Source organism: Carcharodon carcharias, chromosome 1 (genome assembly GCF_017639515.1).
Source record: "Carcharodon carcharias isolate sCarCar2 chromosome 1, sCarCar2.pri, whole genome shotgun sequence".
NCBI classification, from domain to species: Eukaryota; Metazoa; Chordata; class Chondrichthyes; order Lamniformes; family Lamnidae; genus Carcharodon; species Carcharodon carcharias.
In genome coordinates this window covers 111694836-111712544 of record NC_054467.1, presented here as the reverse complement: position 1 = coordinate 111712544, position 17709 = coordinate 111694836, and the positions used below count along the sequence as shown (strand labels likewise).

Below are 17709 nucleotides of genomic sequence, written 5' to 3'. Positions count from 1 at the left end.
TTTTTAATAAAAGTAATGGATATGTCCCATCTCATGTGACAGTTTCACATGAGGGGACAGGTCCTTAAGTTTTTTTCCATCTTTAATTAAGTTTTTAAAAGTAACACTGATCTCACTGAGGCAGCACTTTGCATTTGCGAAAAATCGCACTCCCGACTCAGGGAATTCCCCCTGCCCATGCAGGGAATGCACAGCGCTTTTGGGTGGACATCATGCTGGGCGGGCTTTAATTGGCCCACCCACGTAAAATGGTGGTGTGGCCCCAAACAGGGGCGCTGATTGGGAACCCACCTGCTCCAGCACAACCCCCCTGACAGGAGGGGATATGCTGCCCTATGAAGAAAAGAATTTCAGGTACTAGTGATGTGTTTATGAAGCAGTTAATATCCATTTATGTAGGCATTATTGGAAACAAAAGCTATATTTTTTTCCCTTGTGTCCTCCAAAATAAGTGATATCACTTCTGTTTTAAACAAACAGTGCACAAGTTGGAGCCAAGCATTCCCATTGCCATCCAAAAGCAACAAAAAAATTGAAATAGTGTGTGTAAATTGAATATAGAACCCATACAAATCCTTGTACTTCTGCATATTTGTTTTTGGGATGTAAGCAAGTTGCATTTATTACCTGTTACAACATACACATTTCAAGGCAGGAGGATATCTTGGGATTGAGCAAGGTTCCTGCACTGTTCAATCTTGCTTCAGCAGTTAATTATGTTATCTCTTAAAACCTTGCATTATCTGTCACTGCCTTTTAATGAGAACCTAAGAAAAAGGAGCAGGACTAGACCATGAGCATGCACTTCCATTCAATTAGATCCTGGCAGATTTAACTCAATCCTCCCTTTATCTCTTGCTTCTCTGTGAGATCAAAAATCTATCTATCCCAGCCTTGAATATATTCAGAGGATGGAGAACCACAACTCTCATGGGTAGAGAATTCCAAAAGTTCATAACCTTCTGAAGAAGTTTCTCCTCATCTCAGTCCAGAATAATTGGCCATCATCCTGTGGCTGTACCCCTATGTTCTAGATTTCGTAACTGGGGAACAACCTCTCGTGGCTACTCTGTTAAGCCCCTACAGAATCTAATATGTTTTAATGCAGTCACCTCACATATAAACACGTGGGAACATAGGCTCAACTTAATCAGCCTCTAATCAAGAATAACCCTTTCATTTCAGGAACCAATCTAATTAACCTTTGCTGTACCACCTCCAAAGCAAGTATATTCTTTAGATATGGAGAGCACCTCACCAAAGCTCAATACAATTGTAACAAGGCTTCCTTGTCTCTTACGCCATATGTCAAAGCTTTAGTAAGACCCTGTAACATACAAGAAAAACAACAACTTGCATTTACATAGCTTTTTAACATATTAAATGCCCCAAGACATTTCTTAGGAGTGCTCCCAACCACAAAGGGAGATATTATGACCGGTGATAAAAAGCTTCATCAAAGGTAGGTTTTAAGGAGGTTTAAAAGAGAAGAGAGGGAAAGTGGCAGAGAGATTAGGGAAGGAATTGCTGGGCTTGGGGCTTAGGCAGTTGAAGGCACAGTTGTTAGTGGTGGAGGGATTAAAATCAGGGATGCATGAAAGACCAAAACTGGAGGCCCGCAGAGAATTGTAAGGCTGGAAACATTTACAGAGAGAGGACGGGCAAGACCAAGAATGTATTTGAACTCAGATAAGCATTTTAAAATCAAAGCATTGCTGGACTGGGGGTTATTGCTGGACCTGAAACCAGTGCTGGTCAGCAAGGACAGGTGAACAGGGCTTGATACGAGTTTGATTGGAGTAAATTCTATTGTCTGATTTTTAAACACTGGCCATGATTTTACCCTGAAATCTTATGTCTCAATCAGAATTATCTCACACAGTGAAAATAGAAAATGATAAGCAGGTAATGTTAACCTTGGATACAATATAATGACTAACAAGGACTGGAGTTCAAGGTGATCACACGTTTTTACCACTACAAGGCATGCTTCAAATAAAATGGAAGATCTAAAAGCTGAGAGAGGTACGATGTGATGGCAATTATGGAAACCGGGCTGCAGCTTGCATAAAACTCAGAGCTAAATACAACAGGATTGTCCTGCACCTCTCCAACTTAACTTTTACAAACAATCAATTGTAAAAACAACATTGAACCCTTTAAAAAGCCAATTTCAAGCATATGTGAAATAAACTCAGAGGTTTAATTGGACTCAGTATGTTTGGGAGATGTATACCAGAAAAATGGGAAATATTTAAGGTCTGGCTCCAATCAGATGCTGATTTTATTGACCAGCTGAGTTGGCAATCTCCAGGCACGAAGACCCAGGGTCAGATCGGAGGTCAAGCCTTTGGTTTGGAACTAATTTAAGAAAGAACAAGTGGGAAATTGTCATAGTCTGCTGACAGCTGATAATGAAACTTTAAGTTGGGCATAGTCAGGAAAATTAGTGATTAAATAATGGATTTATCCTGATAACAGGGCTAGTATGCTTTTTTGTATTATGTTACAAAATAGATTGGAATTCATTATAAATGTTCTGTTTATTCACAAATTGTTTGTAAAGTAAATCCACCTGTTGATTTACAATTGGTCTTGGCTCACTAAAATTTTCATTGGTTCACCATCCAGAAAAAAGCACATGGCAGCTTATATTAAATTATAACACCCAAAATGAAATTTAACATGCATAAATGTGAGGCAATGCAATTTGGTGAGAAATAGAAAATCACCTACACAGAAGGGGTGGCCAGAGACCCAGGCTAATGTTCTGGGGATATGGGTTCAAATCCCACTATGGCAACTGTTGGAATTTAAATTCAATTAACTAAATATGGAATTGAAAGCCATTCTTGATAATAGTGGCCATGAAACTATCAATGATGTACAAACTATCCGGTTTTTACATGTGACTCCAGACCCACAGCAATGTGGTTGACTCTTAACTGCCTTCTGAAATGTAAGCCATTCAGTTCAAGGTCAATAAGGGATGGACAGCCAAATGCTGGCCTTGCCAGTGACACCCACATTCCATCAAAGAATTAAAAAAAAAAGAAGAAAGTGAATGAGGCAGAAGAACAAAAAGATGTAGATAAACAGATCATTCAAAGCAGCTGGTCAGCAAACATTTTAAAAATGCAAACAAATCACTGCGATTTATTTCTAGTGATTATAGAATTCCAGAGTAATAAAGTTGTATTAAAATTGGTGAGTCTGCACTCGGAGTTCTTTACAGCTCTGACCAACTTTCCATAAAAAGGACTTGGAAGCACTGGAGGAAGTGCAAAAAAAATTATTTACAGGGATGGTACTAGAACTGAAAGATTACAGCTGTTGGAAAAGATTGAACAGGTTGGGGCTTTCCCTTTAGAAATAGCAGACTTAGAGGTGATCTGATAGAAGTCTTTTAAAATTATTTATGGGTTTTTCAAGATAGATGTGGACAAACTGCTTTTACTTGTGGAAGAATCTAAAACTAGGGGCTGAATTTTCAGAGATCCTGAAAATGGGAATGGAGGCAGGGGAGGCCCAAAAAATACCGGCACTAGGTGGAATGTCGATCCCAGTGCCAGGGATAATGAACAGTGTGGGGGAGAGTGGGACAGGAATCCTGCTCTCCCTCCAACCTGGCCAATTAAGATAGTTAAAAGCTTAGTAAGACACCTTCAGAAACCAACCAGCTGAAGGTAGGCGGGTACGTATTGGAGAGCCAGTCATGACTGCCTCAGTGTATCACTCCAGCCCCTTAATAGGGTCACCTGAGCAAAAGGAGATCGGGTAAGGGGGTGCCTTTAGTGCTGTACAGATGGAGGGGAAAATGGGCACTCAGCACCAGAGCTTTGAATGTGACCTGCACTCCGACTGGCATTGTTGGGGAAGGGGGCAAAGATGCCAAGGACCTTTACTCAGTTACTCAGATAAAGTGGTTCTGTAAATTAACAATTCACATTCCTTTGTTACAAAAGACTGAAAAAGTCCATAGTAAGAAAAATAAATATAAACCATCTCTCATTAATGCATTTTTTAAAAAAAATGTAGTTTCAGTACACAGCAAGAAAACTAATACATTGCGATGTTGATTTTAGCTGTGTGCTGCAGTGACAAGCATTTACTCCCAAACAGATATGTTATCCAGAAAGTTTGGGACTTTAATGATATGTTTCCTTGCTTCCTAAGAATCCATTAGCCTTTTTCTGGGATTGTTCTGTTGGAAACATGTTGGCTCTGGAAAATGTGGGGGTGGCTCAGTGCATTGTCATCCAGCCTGACCTCTTCTCACCCGCAAAGAGGAGTTCCAGTATGATATGGCAGATTCAGCACCTTATTTTTGAATGATGAAGTATCTAACTGTTTCATTTCAGTTAATCTGTTACCTTGGTACTGAAATTTTGGTTTGTTATCAGCAATAATGCATGTTTCTGCTAATAACTTATATTGAATGATTTTTTTTCCCCATACCCTGTCATATTTAATTTATCTCAATCTCCACCTATTCCCTCAACGTCATTGCCTGTTGTAGTGTTTCCCAGCTAAGTGGTTGGACGGAAAATCTGCTCCCAGGTCTCTGACAGTGATGGCCTTGAGGCAGCTGCAAAGGCATACCTAGGTTACGTTAGCTTATATATTTTATTTGTTGCCCACCCTTTAGAGAAACATTTGTACTGTTTAAATGCTCCATTGCTCACTTCCTTCCCCAGTGCTTTGGAGCACCAATAAGTTTCATTTGACAGGTATAAACTCTTAATTATTCCTTACTCAGCACTTCCCAATATAAAGTTTTTAAACTGATTCAAAATTTGTTTTTGGTTTTGGTTTTGCATTTCATAATTTTAATTGTTGTGCATTTTATCCTTGCAGAAATATTATGATTAGAGTAAGTCATAATTGCAAATTATATAACAGCTTAAAATAACTGCATATTTTCACCTTAATATCTGCAAATAGAAACTGAATGAACGCTACTTGTTGAGATGAAGAACTTCGGGTCTGTCTTATTTAATTCTGTCTTATCCTGTCTTATTCTGTTTGAGAGCTATAACTGTAATAAAATTGGAATTCAGTGTTTTCACACTTATTAGAAAATGCCAATTCTACTTACTCCATGATTTTTCCTAAAGGAAGTCATGTTTAACCAAAGCAATATTGCTATGCTGTACCACATGGTGTTAGGTAAGCCATTCTAGATTAAAGATGTTTTATTGCATGTAATCTACAAAATATGGAGTAACAGTACAATGTATGTAAAATAGTTTATCTAGTAGTTGTGAAAATTGTATCAGCATTTGGTTGGGTGCAAGTGTGACTCTTGTTACTATTTCACATGTATGTGCAGGGCAGATGGCTACATTTTATCAATTAACTATAATGAGACAAAAATATGAGATTGGAATTCCATCTGTAAGTAAGTAAAAAGAGAGCTACTGTTATATGAAGTTTGACAGATTGACGGCACATAAATGGGATCTTCAAAACCAAGCTTTTCCAGGTTCAGGAGCACATGAAACCACTCTCTGGTCGGGCCTATGGCTTGCAAAAGGGTAGGAAATTTTAACACAGCTACAAGTTTTTCAACTGCGTGTTGGGTCTCCAAGACCAGCCCTGACTACTGGAAAACATAATTTTAGGAGGTGGATAAAGTTAAAATTTGCTATTGTCCTACTTTCAATCTGCCACTGGGCTCTGTGGGACCTCCTTGTGTTGAGAGATAAGCCATTAAATCATATAAGATAAAAGCAAAATACTATGGATGCTGGAAATTTGAAACAAAAACAGAAAACGCTGGAAAACCTCGACAGTTCTAGCAGCATCTGTGGAGAGAGAAACAGAATTAACATTTCAAGTTGTATGACCCTCCTTCAGAGCTCTTTGTCCCCAGTTTCATTTTATTCTATGTCTCAACCATTAAATCATGTTTCACTGGGTGCCCATGCATGGATTTTGAACCAGTAGGCCCCAGAAAAGAAATTATGAATGCTTGGAGCACCGCATTATCGTAGCTGCAATGTGCCTGGGTACAGCTCTGCCACATCAGAGACACTGAAAATCTCTGGGAATTGCAAAAACGGCAAGAGATTCAACTAAATGCAACCATATCTTTGCACCCAGTAAAATGGATGTTCATTTAGGATCAGAAAAATCTACCTTTTTTATAGAGCTGAATATTTCGGCCCACCAAGGGCAGGAACAGTGGCAGGCGGAGCCTGAAAATATTGGTGCTGACTGATATGCCAGTTTCTCAAAGCTATCCATTTTGGAATTTTCCAGTGGACCTCCCGTTTCCCAAACTGGCAGGGGGTTCTTTATTCTTTCTTGGGTGTAGGCATCGGTGGCAAAGCCAGCAGTTGTTTTGTTGCCATCCTAATTGCCTGCCCTTAACTGTCCTCTGAAATGTTCAGTTCAAGAGTCAACCATATTGGGCTTCTGGATTACTAGTTCAGTAACATTACTACTAGGTCACCATCTCCCCAAGGGGGAGGGGGGTTCCAGTTTAACTGCTTGGAGTGGGGCACCCAAAGGCAGGCCAGGGCCAGTGCTCCAGGCAGATCTACAGACCTACTCTGCCTGACTGAGTGCTGGTACAGCCAAAGGCTGGCAGAGGGAATCCTGCTCCTCCACCCCTTCCACACAGTAGTGGTGTGGCTGCAATGAAAAACTTTTCATTTGAAGTTTTGAAAAAGTTGATGAGAAGGCATATCCATATTGAAGTACCCCCTCAATTACTTACCAAATATTGCAGGTTGCTGTTCACCTCAAGTTGGAAGGTCTCTGGCTCTCCAGCTTTGAAAGACTGCCTGCTGTCCTTAATAGAACCTGTCTCTATGTCAATTAAGTGGGTGGTGGGGGGGTGCGGGGGGTGCATCTTTGTGAAAATCCCAAAGAGTGACTGTTTCACCCCCAGTTGCGCATTCAGGACCTGGAAAGTCTCAACTCCTGTTTCCTGCTTCTGAGGTGAAAATCCAGCCACAGTATCTGACCAGAGTATAAAATATAACTACCAATGCTATTAACACACAGGATACAAAAAATGAAAAGATGGATTAACACTTTGAGATCTAGGTTCTTTGTTAGCATTAATGATCAAATATGATAATGGAAAGTGGAAGGCTTCAATCACCCAGAGGTTCCAAATTTGCTACAGTTTAACAGTTTTGGCTCAAATTATATAAACATTGAATAGACATGGTTTTCGCATAAACCTGGTGTCCATTTGAATTTCAGCTGGATATTTGGCTTAAAGATTTTCAATAAAATTCAAATGGACACAATAAGGTATAAATTCTCCAAGGGATTCCTGATGTCCCATCATAATTTTGACATAGGATCAGTGGAAACTCCAGGAAATGGCTTATCGTGGGAAATTGGCAGAATGTCTCTGACTGGTGTATGATCATATTAATGAGATTTGTATCTGATGGCCTGCATTTTGGATTCACTTGATTCTAATGAATTAAATATATTAACTCAAAAAGGATTATTCTTAACTTCTATTGTTATTTAGTACGTTCTGTGTGGTTAGATCTTGGTAATTTAAACAAACATTTTGGAAGTTAATTAGGGTGGATTGCATGGATTGCTGGATGAAGAGGCCAGAAACTTTGAGATTAGATAAGGTTGCTAAAAACTCTTCAGTTTATATTGAAGCTGGTGACCTGTTTTGCGATCGTATCAGCAGGGGAGCTTTAGTTAATTCAGACTTTTAGATAAGATGAGGTGAAGGTGATCAATTGAAGCCTTAGCAGAACCACTTATTAGCTAATCATCATGTGCAAGATCTGCCTTTTATGATACTGAACTCATCTCTGACTATTCTAAAGCTATTTTCTCTTTTCACATTACTTATATCACTTGAACTGATAACTATATGAGCAAAAACAATTTGGATTGAGTACTGATACTTGTAGTGCATGCAAACAAATTTATGAAGCAGTTCCACTGAAAAATTGAACTTTTGGAGACTAACTTGTTTCCTTTTGCATTTAGTTGTACAGAATCTATTTAAGCAATTTTACATAAAACTTGTGGAAGTGTTGATATGAATGAAATACACTATAAAGAAGCACACAATCCAGCTTACATACTTTTTGGTTGAGCTTTGGTTTCCCATAGTAAGTTTTGGTTTCTATTAAGATTCTAAACACTACACTGCTGTACAGCCATGTACATTCAATGCCTGACTATGTACAATAGTGGTCCAAATTTTTGATAAAACCAGATTGTATACTGTTTAGGCAAACTGAAACCTACTCAGTGGTTGAGTCTGCTGGCGCAGGGGTGTTTAAACTTATATCCGTCAATTGAGGCCTGTGCTGAAATCAATTTCTCTATTTTCGTGCCATTATTTCAGCCACAGCTTACATTTGAGGCAACACGATGGGGGTGCACATTTGACATCGCTGGGTTTAGCCAGCAGAAATGTCAGGGTACTAATTTTTAATGTTATCCTACTAATTTGCTGAACTTACACTATAAAGTGCCTTGGGGAAAACACAACGTTGTTAATAAGACAGAAACAAAAAGTTGATTCAAGGAAATTAATGTTTAAATATTAGAATTTGTGATTTGAAATTTTTGTAGATTTGTTTTATAGCCTCCTTAGCTGTGACTAAATTCGTCTGCATATTCATTTGCTAATGTTCTTGGTGTATATATTCATATAAATGCATATATACGTGTATGTATATGTATGCATTCTTTGATTACTAACATTAGTGAATCCAGTATGACCTACATGCATCTTTAGCCCTCATTACATCTTAATAATCCACTCAATTGTGCAAATCAAGGCAGTAAGAGATGGGCAATAAATACAGCTTTTCTAGCATCGTCTACATCCCCAGAACAAATGAGAAAATATATAGGCATGTCCTGTAGTGTTGCAAGTGGCAGTTTTTGAAGTGGTAATTTTGGATTGGGAATAGATAGAAGGGAGGCTGACCATCATTTGGGCTTGGCTATTGCGAAGGTAGTATCTTAGATTGGGAAAAGAGGCAAGGTTGGGCGGGCCAGGAGCGTGAGTATTGGATTGGCATTGCATTATGCAGGGCATAGAGGTTGTGTCCAAAATAAAGTGAATAGTGTAGGATCTTACTGTGTAATTGCCTTCGGAAGACTCCAAGGGTACATGAGGGCAGAATTAGTTGAGATGGAACAGCTTTGATTTGACCATGGAAGAACACAAAATATAATTTTAAAGCAGAAAGTAAAAAGATTGCTCTGTCCTAAGTTCAAACTTGCAGCAAGTCCCATTCTCCTAACAACCCTGTGCTCACTGACCGACATTGGCACCTGGTCAAGCAACATCTTGATTTTAAAATTCTCATGTCCTTTCCTATCTTTGTATTCTCCTTGAACCTCACAACCTTCCAAGGTATCTGTGCTCCTCTAATTCTGGCCTGCTATGCATTCCCAATCATAATTGCTCCACCATTGATGACCATGCCATCAGTTGCCTAGGCCCCAAGTTCTGGAATTCCCATCCTACACCTCCCTGCCTCTCTAGCTAACTTTCCTCCTTCAAGACACTTCTTAAAACCTATCTCTTTGACAAGCATTTGATCATCTTACCAAGTATCTTTTTATGTGGCTTCGTCATACTTTGTTTTATAATCCTCCTGTGAAAAGTTTTGGGGTGTTTCATTATGTTAAAGATGATAAGGTTCTTGTGTTGTTATTGGGGCCTGATTCGGTCAGTGTTACTTTGTTAAGATGTAAAATCTGCCATTTTTAGTCCACAGTTGGGATAGACAAATGTTGAGGTCTGGGAAGAACATGCCATTCATCTTTCATGTTGAAATTCATTTATAAGTGAATCTGATGTGTTTTGACAGGATTTTCATCTTGCGTGTCTGCTGCTGAAAATAGTTTTATACACTAGTAAATACTTATTCATTCCACTGTGAAGCACAAAAAGTCAAAATCAGTTCATTTTTATTTTTATAGGCTCAATTAAGTCAAATAAATTCTTTCAGCTGATTTGTATATTTTTTGCATGTGCTTTTTCTTTGTTTCTAAACAACCTCACTATAAATCAAATGTAAATGAAATGAGCACAAATTAGTTGAAAATTGTGCTTTGGATTTTGTCAGGGCGATTGTGGCCCAGAGAAGGAGCCAGAAAGCTGGGGGCAACCTCGACTCGTCTGTTTGGGGGAACCCCAACTGGATTCTATGACAGTCTAGCAGCTAATGAGATGCTTTTGGGGCTCCCATCCCTTAAAGGCACAATAAACTGTCTCCAGGAGCAGTAGCCAGTGCTGGGACTGCAACCGGCTATGAGACTCATGGATGGATGGCTGCTTTGAAGCAAGGTAATTGGGTCGGGGGTCAGTCAGTCAGTCCAACAGACTAGTGATGTTGAGTGGGTTGGAGATTGGCCTGGTTGTGGGGTTGCATGGGGATCAGGGTCTAGTGATGATGTGGGGGTGTGTGGAGGCATAGGGATCGGCGTGTAGTGATTTTGGGGCGTTAGGATGCTTGGGAATTGGAGCCTGTTGCTGTTGGGGTGAGTGGAAGCCGAAAGCCTTGGCGGGGGGGGTGGGGGGGACAATAATTGAAGTTCCTCAGGCGGGCGTCTGGATCCAAGAGGTAGGCATAAAGGCACTCACCTTGTTAATCAATAAGTCCTCACCTTGAAGTTTCTGAGTTACCTGACTCTTGGGAAACCTGTCTGACAGCAGCCAAATTTCAAAAGCAAAATGGCATTGACTCGTTATCACATTTAAAGTTGCAGTCCAACTCCTTGGATCAGGTTAGTGGACTACCCACCTTCTGACTTCAGTTAAAACTGAAATGGGCGATTGGAAGCATTTTGTGTTAGGAAACCGTTCCACCCCAACCTGCCTGTTTTTTTTAAGATTCAACCCTGTACTTCCATGGTTAGGTGAAGGGGTGGTTTCCATGGGGCTTCTCCCACTAGCCATGGTAATTTAAATGGAAGTTGGGCAGAAACCCTTTTCCCAGATATAAACAAGGTTTCCATTGTTACCATGACGCAGCTAGAGAAGCTCTGAGGAAATTGACCCCTTTGATGTTTAACAGCAGTCTAATGTTTTTCTTGTGAAATGCTTGTTTTAAAAAAAATGCCAAGATCTGTTGAATAAGCTGGGCACTGTCAAGTCCACAGTGAGCTTCTTATTGTGGCCTGAGAACAGCAGTGTTTGCAGGTGGAGTTTCAGCTCTGTGGGAACTGTCAGTTTATTTCAGCCATTTCAAAGAAGTGATTATTTTTATTGGCTTTTTTGAAAGTCAAACATGACTTTGTTCATTTGGCACTTCGTCAAAATGTAATCAATCTAGGTGGAGATATTATGGCTTCGCTGGTTGGTCAGTTGAATTTGAAACAGTCAATGAAATGACTCTTTACAGATGGTTTATAAGGCAATCTTCACCCCTGTTTGCAGATTTTTAAAAAAGTATCTGATGTTACTATGCTCATTATCACATCATTCCTGAATGAGGGAACTATTTTCTCATGCTTAAGCTTCTGGAGTTTGCTGAAGTGAAAGATTCATTTCTTTGGGTCTTGCTGTGAGCAACTTGGCAGCGGGGAAGTAGGGGCAATAGGAAGGAGAGTTTGCACTTTGATATTAATGGTATGCACCACATGCATAAGTACATAAGAAATAAGAGGAGTAGACCTTTCAAGGCTGATCTAACATTTAGTAAGATAATGGATGATCTCCTGCTTCAACTTCACCTTCCCACATTAACCTTATATTCCTTAATTCCCTTAGTATCCAAAAATCTATCATTGTCTGTCTGAAATATATTTAATGACTGAGCATCTACAGGTCTCAGAATTCCAAAGATCCATAGCACTTTGAGTGAAGAAGTTTTTCCTCATCCCAGTCCCTTATTCTGAGATTGTGACTCAGTTCTAGACTCCACTGTCGATCTACCCCGTCAAACCTGTTAAGAATCTTATGGCCAGAATTTTACACTGGTTGTGCACGTGCCTGACCTCACAGTGTGTGAAATCGAATGAAAAGATGTTGGGTGCGCGTCCCAATGGTGTGCGTAATATTTTGCTTGGTGGGCGTGCATGGCTGTCAGAAGCGCACCTGCCGACAATTAAGTGGGCAATTAAGCCCATTAAGGAAGCAATTGAAATCGATTTTACCTGGCCAGTCCACTTTTATGTTTGGCGGACGGGCCAGTCGGCCAGGTGGCCTTTACGCTGAAACCTCAATCCAAGGCGGAATGAAATGTCCAGATTGAAATATAATTTAAAAAATACCTGGGGACTGATGTTTTTTGAATTCTGCTGTCAGGTCCTCGAATTTGCTGCATAGGCACAGTTTGTTGCATTTTTTTCTTGCCATTTAATCTGTCCAGGTCTGCAGCTCCCTGAGGCAGCTCCGCAGCAGCTATCTACCTTCAGGGAGCTCGGTAGAAGCGCCCACCCACACCCTCACTTCTGTCGGTGCCTGCCCCCCCCGGCAGCACTGAGGCTTTCTCAGCATGCGTTTCATGCTGGCTGGATGTTAATTGGCCAGCCAGTGTGAAATTGTGTTCGGGGCCAATCGCAGGCTGAAGCACGTTTCACATTCGGGCCTGCCGATTGTGTGCCCGGTGAACACGAGATTCAGGCCTATATGTTTCAATGAGATCACCTCTCATCCTTCTAAAATCTAGTGATTATAGGCCTAGTCCATTCAATCTGTCCTCAAAGGTCATTGTGCATCCTAGAAATCGGTCTGGTGAACCTTTATTGCATTTCCTTCCAGGCTAATATATCCTTTTGTAGATAAGAAGACCAAAACTGTACACATGTATTCCAGCTATGGTCTCAAAAAGGCCTTTTACGTTTGTAGTAAGACTTCTTCATTCTTCGCCTTTATTACAAAGGGATTGGAATATAACATACCATTTGCTTGCCTGATTGCTTGCTGTACTTCATGCTAACTTTCTGTGATTGATGTACAAGGATCCCAGGTCCTTCTGAATACCAACATTTCCCACCATCCCAACACTGAAAAAACATCTGCTTTTCTATTTTTTGTTTGAGTGGATAAATTCACAGATATTCCTTCTTTCATGGACTGTATTCTGTGTTACCAGAAGTGGGATGCTGGAAATCTGAAATAAAAATAAAAAAACCCTGGAAATATTCAGTAGGTGGAATTTTTTCAACCTAGTTCCTGACAAAAGAATGGAACCATTTGCAGATTGGGAATCCAAATGGTGAAGGAATGCGCTTTACTGAGGCTCTGTCGCTGAACCACAGCATTAACATCCTGCCTCCGGGTTCCCTGACCATTCAGAGCGAGTGAGATTATGCGTCCATTTTGTTAAAGGAAGCATTTCAAATTAAAGGGACAACTAGGCCAGCATTTGTTGTCCATCCCTAGTTGCCTTTGAACTGACAGGCTTGCTAGGCCATTTCAGTAGGGAGTTAAGAGTCAACCACATTACTGTGGGTTTGGAATCACAAGTAAGCCAGACCAAGTAAGGATGACAGATTTCCTTCTCTAAAGGACATTAGTGAACAATTGATTAAGGATTACAACAATGAATGATAGTTATTATAGTCACCATGACTGAGACTAGCTTTATATTCCCGATTTTATTAAATTCCACCAGCTGCTGTGGTGGGATTTAAACCCATGTCCTCAGAGCATTAGCCTGGACTTCTGGATTACTAGTCCAGTGACATTACCACTATGCCACCTTTCCCTGCATTCTGCAGCCTCCCCACTCCACCAGGGATTATATTCCATTGATCGTATTTTTGCTCACTTGCTTAACCAATTTTTTCCATTTGCATCATCTTCACCTTACTTTCCCACCTAGCATTGTATTGTCTGCAGTTTGGATCCATTATGCCCAGTCTCCTCATCTATCTCATTGTTAGAGATTGTAAATAGCTGAGGACCCTGTTAGTTATACCCTGCCAACCTGAAAATGGCCTGTTTATTCTTACTTTCCATTCTGTCCATTAACCAGTCTTCAGTTTGTGCTAATATATTACCCTCAAATTCGCAAAAAAAAAGCCCAAATTGGGTGTAATCTCCTTTTGTGTGGCACCTCATTGAATGTTTTTTGAAAATACAAGTACACTACATTCGCAGTTAACCCTTACATACCCTCTCAATGATAACCTCAAAAAATCCTGAATAGATTTGCCAAACACTATTTCCTATGCATTAAACCATTTTGACTCTGCATAATCCTATTATGATTTTCAAAGTGCTCTGCTACTACAGTCTTAATAGATTCTAGCCCATGCACCTACCCCTCCAGCGTAACCAAAACTTAGAGTTATAATTTCAGAACAAGCTCTGGTTATTTCAGTTACCTTCTAGTGGATGTAACTATTATTTAGACTCGCTCGTGGACTTGCTCTCTTGAAGGGGCCAAAGGTCACTGTTGTGCTGATTGGAATTTATTTTTTGTAAAGTTCAAATTTGACTCCACACCCCACTGTAGTATTGTCCAAACATTTCTTTGGTTCAGAGCTGCAGTCAGTGGAAATTTGTTTGCCTAAATTGACACTTTCTTTTTGCTCCAACCCAAACATGGTCTGGGCAGAAGGATTTGTTGGCATTAGAAAAGAAAAAGAAAGTAATTCCAGCTCAACGGGCACTCTCTCATTCATTCTCTCGCTCTCTGTCCTAGGCAATCACATGGGGATAAACTTAATGTAATCTTCCCTTGGTGAAATAAATAGGATCAGATCAGTTGCTTGTTTTAACACCCTGCCCGATAATACTCTTTTTGTTGTGTTTTAAGAATGGGATAAATATAGCAGTAGTAGCAAGGTGCACAGATGTGGGCTGCTGGAAGTTCTGGTGAGAGATGGTTGGCATCATGTTCTGGCTGTGAGGTTAGAACAGTTTGGGAACATGGCTTCACTAATGGAGTTCATCCAGCTTGATCTAGAGCAGGACCAAGGTTGGACAGACCTCAACTGGGTTCTCATAACACTAAAGCTTAAAATGCCTTCGCCAAGCTACACAAACACATCCCCAAAGCGATCATCAAAAACAAACAAAATATCAGTCAAAAAAGCATCAAGGTATTTCTAGTAATATATTGACTGTAACAAGTAGCGGGATCATCCTATTGCACAAAAACATGATTAGTTTAAAAAGAAATCATGTCTTTGGACAGGTCTCTGTTTAATATGTCCTGCGTAACTGATTTTATTTTAATTAAAAGAAAATCAGTAGCCCAGGAACCCTGACTGAAAATGCCAGTGTAAGATTTCAAATAAGACATCTATTTCAAAAGCAAAATGCTGCAGGTGTGGGAATTTGAAATAAAAAATGCTGGAAATAGTCAGTAGGTGGAATTTTTCAGACCTGGCCCCTGCCAGAACAGCAGGACCATTTGCAGGTTGGGAACCCAAATGGTGAAGTAGTGAGCTCTGCTGAGGCCTTTTTGCTGACCCACGGCGTTAGCATCCTGTCTCCAGGCTCCCTTACTATTCAAGGTGGGTGGGTGGGATTTTGTCAAAGGAAATAGTTTGAATTAAAGGGACAATGACATGAATTACAATGGTTCTCCAGCACTTGGATTTTTGAGGCTGATGCATCACAGGAATAGAGAGGAGACCTGGGAAGGCTGTTCCCTGGGTGTCTCACTCTGGAGGTCCTGCTGTGGGACCTGAGGTGTTGCGGTGAGGTGATCTTGTCCAAAGGAGGGAGGAAGAGGACAACCTCACCCAACAAGTAAGCTTGGGTGGAAGAGACTGAGGAAGTCAGCAGCTGGAGACTGTGCACCAAGAGAATCTAATACCTCTTTTAGTGGGGGTGGGGGCAGGAAAGGTGAGCTGCATAACATTTCCAGATGCCAAACCTTATATTTTTCCTCACATGCCCATCTGAATGGCCAATGTTCACACCCATCCTCATCCTATTGCCATCATGTACTCATGTTTCACAGTGGACTCTCCACAAATATTGTCCTTCTGTCCTTTCCAGTAAGCCATTACAAGCACTCACAAAGCTCTGCTTTCTCTCCTTGCAGAAGAGAGAATGTGACTTGATGAGGGGGTGGTGAGATGCAGGCACCTTACTGACCATTGACAGTGCATGGTCACCTGCCCCAGTGGGAAGGAAATCTTGTTCAGGAGCTTTCAGATATCAGAAGTGACCTGCTGTGAGAACCTGAGCCACCTGAGGCACTGGTGTTCAGATATGTCTGCATGGAGACCCTGTGTTGAGAGCTCAGCTCCTTCCAGCTCAGTCTCAATGTCCATCCTTTCTGTCCTGTGGAGGGGCATGTAGTTGAGGAGAAGGGTGCTACTGGGTGTTGTTCCTGCTCATGCTTTTGGTGTTGGTGGTGTTTCTGCTCTCATTCCTTGTCATAGGTGCAAGGTGCATAGGTGCTACATAAATTGTTCCCAAACCGTGGTGGAGGCTGGCACTAAGGAAGTGCAGCTGAAGGTGAGTGTAGTGCTAGATAGGTGAAGTGCCTTCAAAGAAGCTTGCAATCACCTGATGAGCAGTGAATAGCATTCTATGAGAGAAGAAGTGCTTTGAACAGCAGCCACTCACCTGGCCATGCTGGGAAATCCAGAATTGAGGGTTAAAATAGTACTCAATCAGCTACTTAAACATTTTAATTACTTAACAGAAAGCTATCTGAGGTTTCCCTGCTTATCTTCAATTCCGCCCCAGTGAAATCCGGAAGAGGGCAGGATGGTCGGGGCATCCCAACCCAACATCACTTTTTAGAGGATTTAACTCCACAGACGCAAACCTGTGATATGTTGCTTTTCCTTGTTCCTGTAGAATACAGTTATGTTAATTGCATTTATTCTCTATACCATGACTTCAAACATTTTATGTGCATAATTAATAGTTTCTCTGCATCCAGATATGACAGTATTTAAAACATTCTTTACATTTTTAAACAGATACTTAACTATGTGCTTTATTAATAGTTTATATATTAAGTATTGCAATTCAACTTTATTTTTGCAGATCTCAGGTTAAATTGGTTCTTTATTCCACAAAGAAAAACTGTATTCCCTGGGTTAATTCATCTCCTGTCCTGCCCTGTACATTTCCTTCATTGCCTGAATTTACTGATAGACATTATTTCAACATTGGTAACTTACTTAAAGTAAATGAGTGTTAAAAGAAAGTCGAATGAGAAATCTGTGCTTCAGACTTTTATTTTGCCAGATTTTAAGTTCACTTTAGTCATTGCTCATTTAAAAATTGTGAAACATTTCAATTTTGTCTTCATTCTTCCTTTCATTTTTTTCTCTCTACTCCTTTGCTCTTTTGCTTCCCTGGCATCTTTTTGTTGGCAGCGTATTGTCAGGGCCGAGTTGGTAAATTACCCACATGATGCGGATCTATCACAGGGCTCTGCACAATGCCGGAGTAAAGTGTGTACCATACAGTAATTCAGGTACTGCAGCAGAAACTTGAACCCATAAGTATTTTTTGAAAAAAGTTGCATAAAATGAATGACAGAAATATAGCACATTTATACAGAGTTTAAATATTGATTTTATGTACATTTCCCTCATTCTGTATAGTAACTCTTGCATTCGTATTGTTCCTTTAAAGAAAGAAATAAAACCCTAATATGGTTGTGATATTGTAATAGATTCCCTGCACTCCTTTGTTTATTGAAACTTAACTCATGCATATTAAGAGACAGTTTATTAAACCTTGTACATATATTTTTATGGAGTAGTAAGCTAATTGTACTTTATTGCCTCACTGTGCTCAGCAATACAATAATACATTAT

At 40.2% G+C, this 17709-nt stretch overlaps 1 protein-coding gene across 5 annotated transcripts in view; it reads left to right on the top strand.

Annotated features, from left to right (window-relative positions):
- The window catches only part of rab28 (RAB28, member RAS oncogene family), a 175321-nt gene that overhangs the window by 154370 nt on the left and 3242 nt on the right, over positions 1-17709 (top strand). For 2 of the 5 annotated variants that reach the window (XR_005943608.1, XM_041192346.1), the window contains exon 7: positions 17263-17363. The exons of the other annotated variants lie outside the window; for them this stretch is intronic. Coding sequence is in view for 1 of the 2 variants with exons in the window: in XM_041192346.1 (XP_041048280.1) it covers positions 17263-17358 (96 nt within the window). In the remaining variant the exon portion in view is untranslated. The remainder of the gene's footprint in view (positions 1-17262; positions 17364-17709) is intronic. 5 annotated transcript variants of the gene reach the window in all.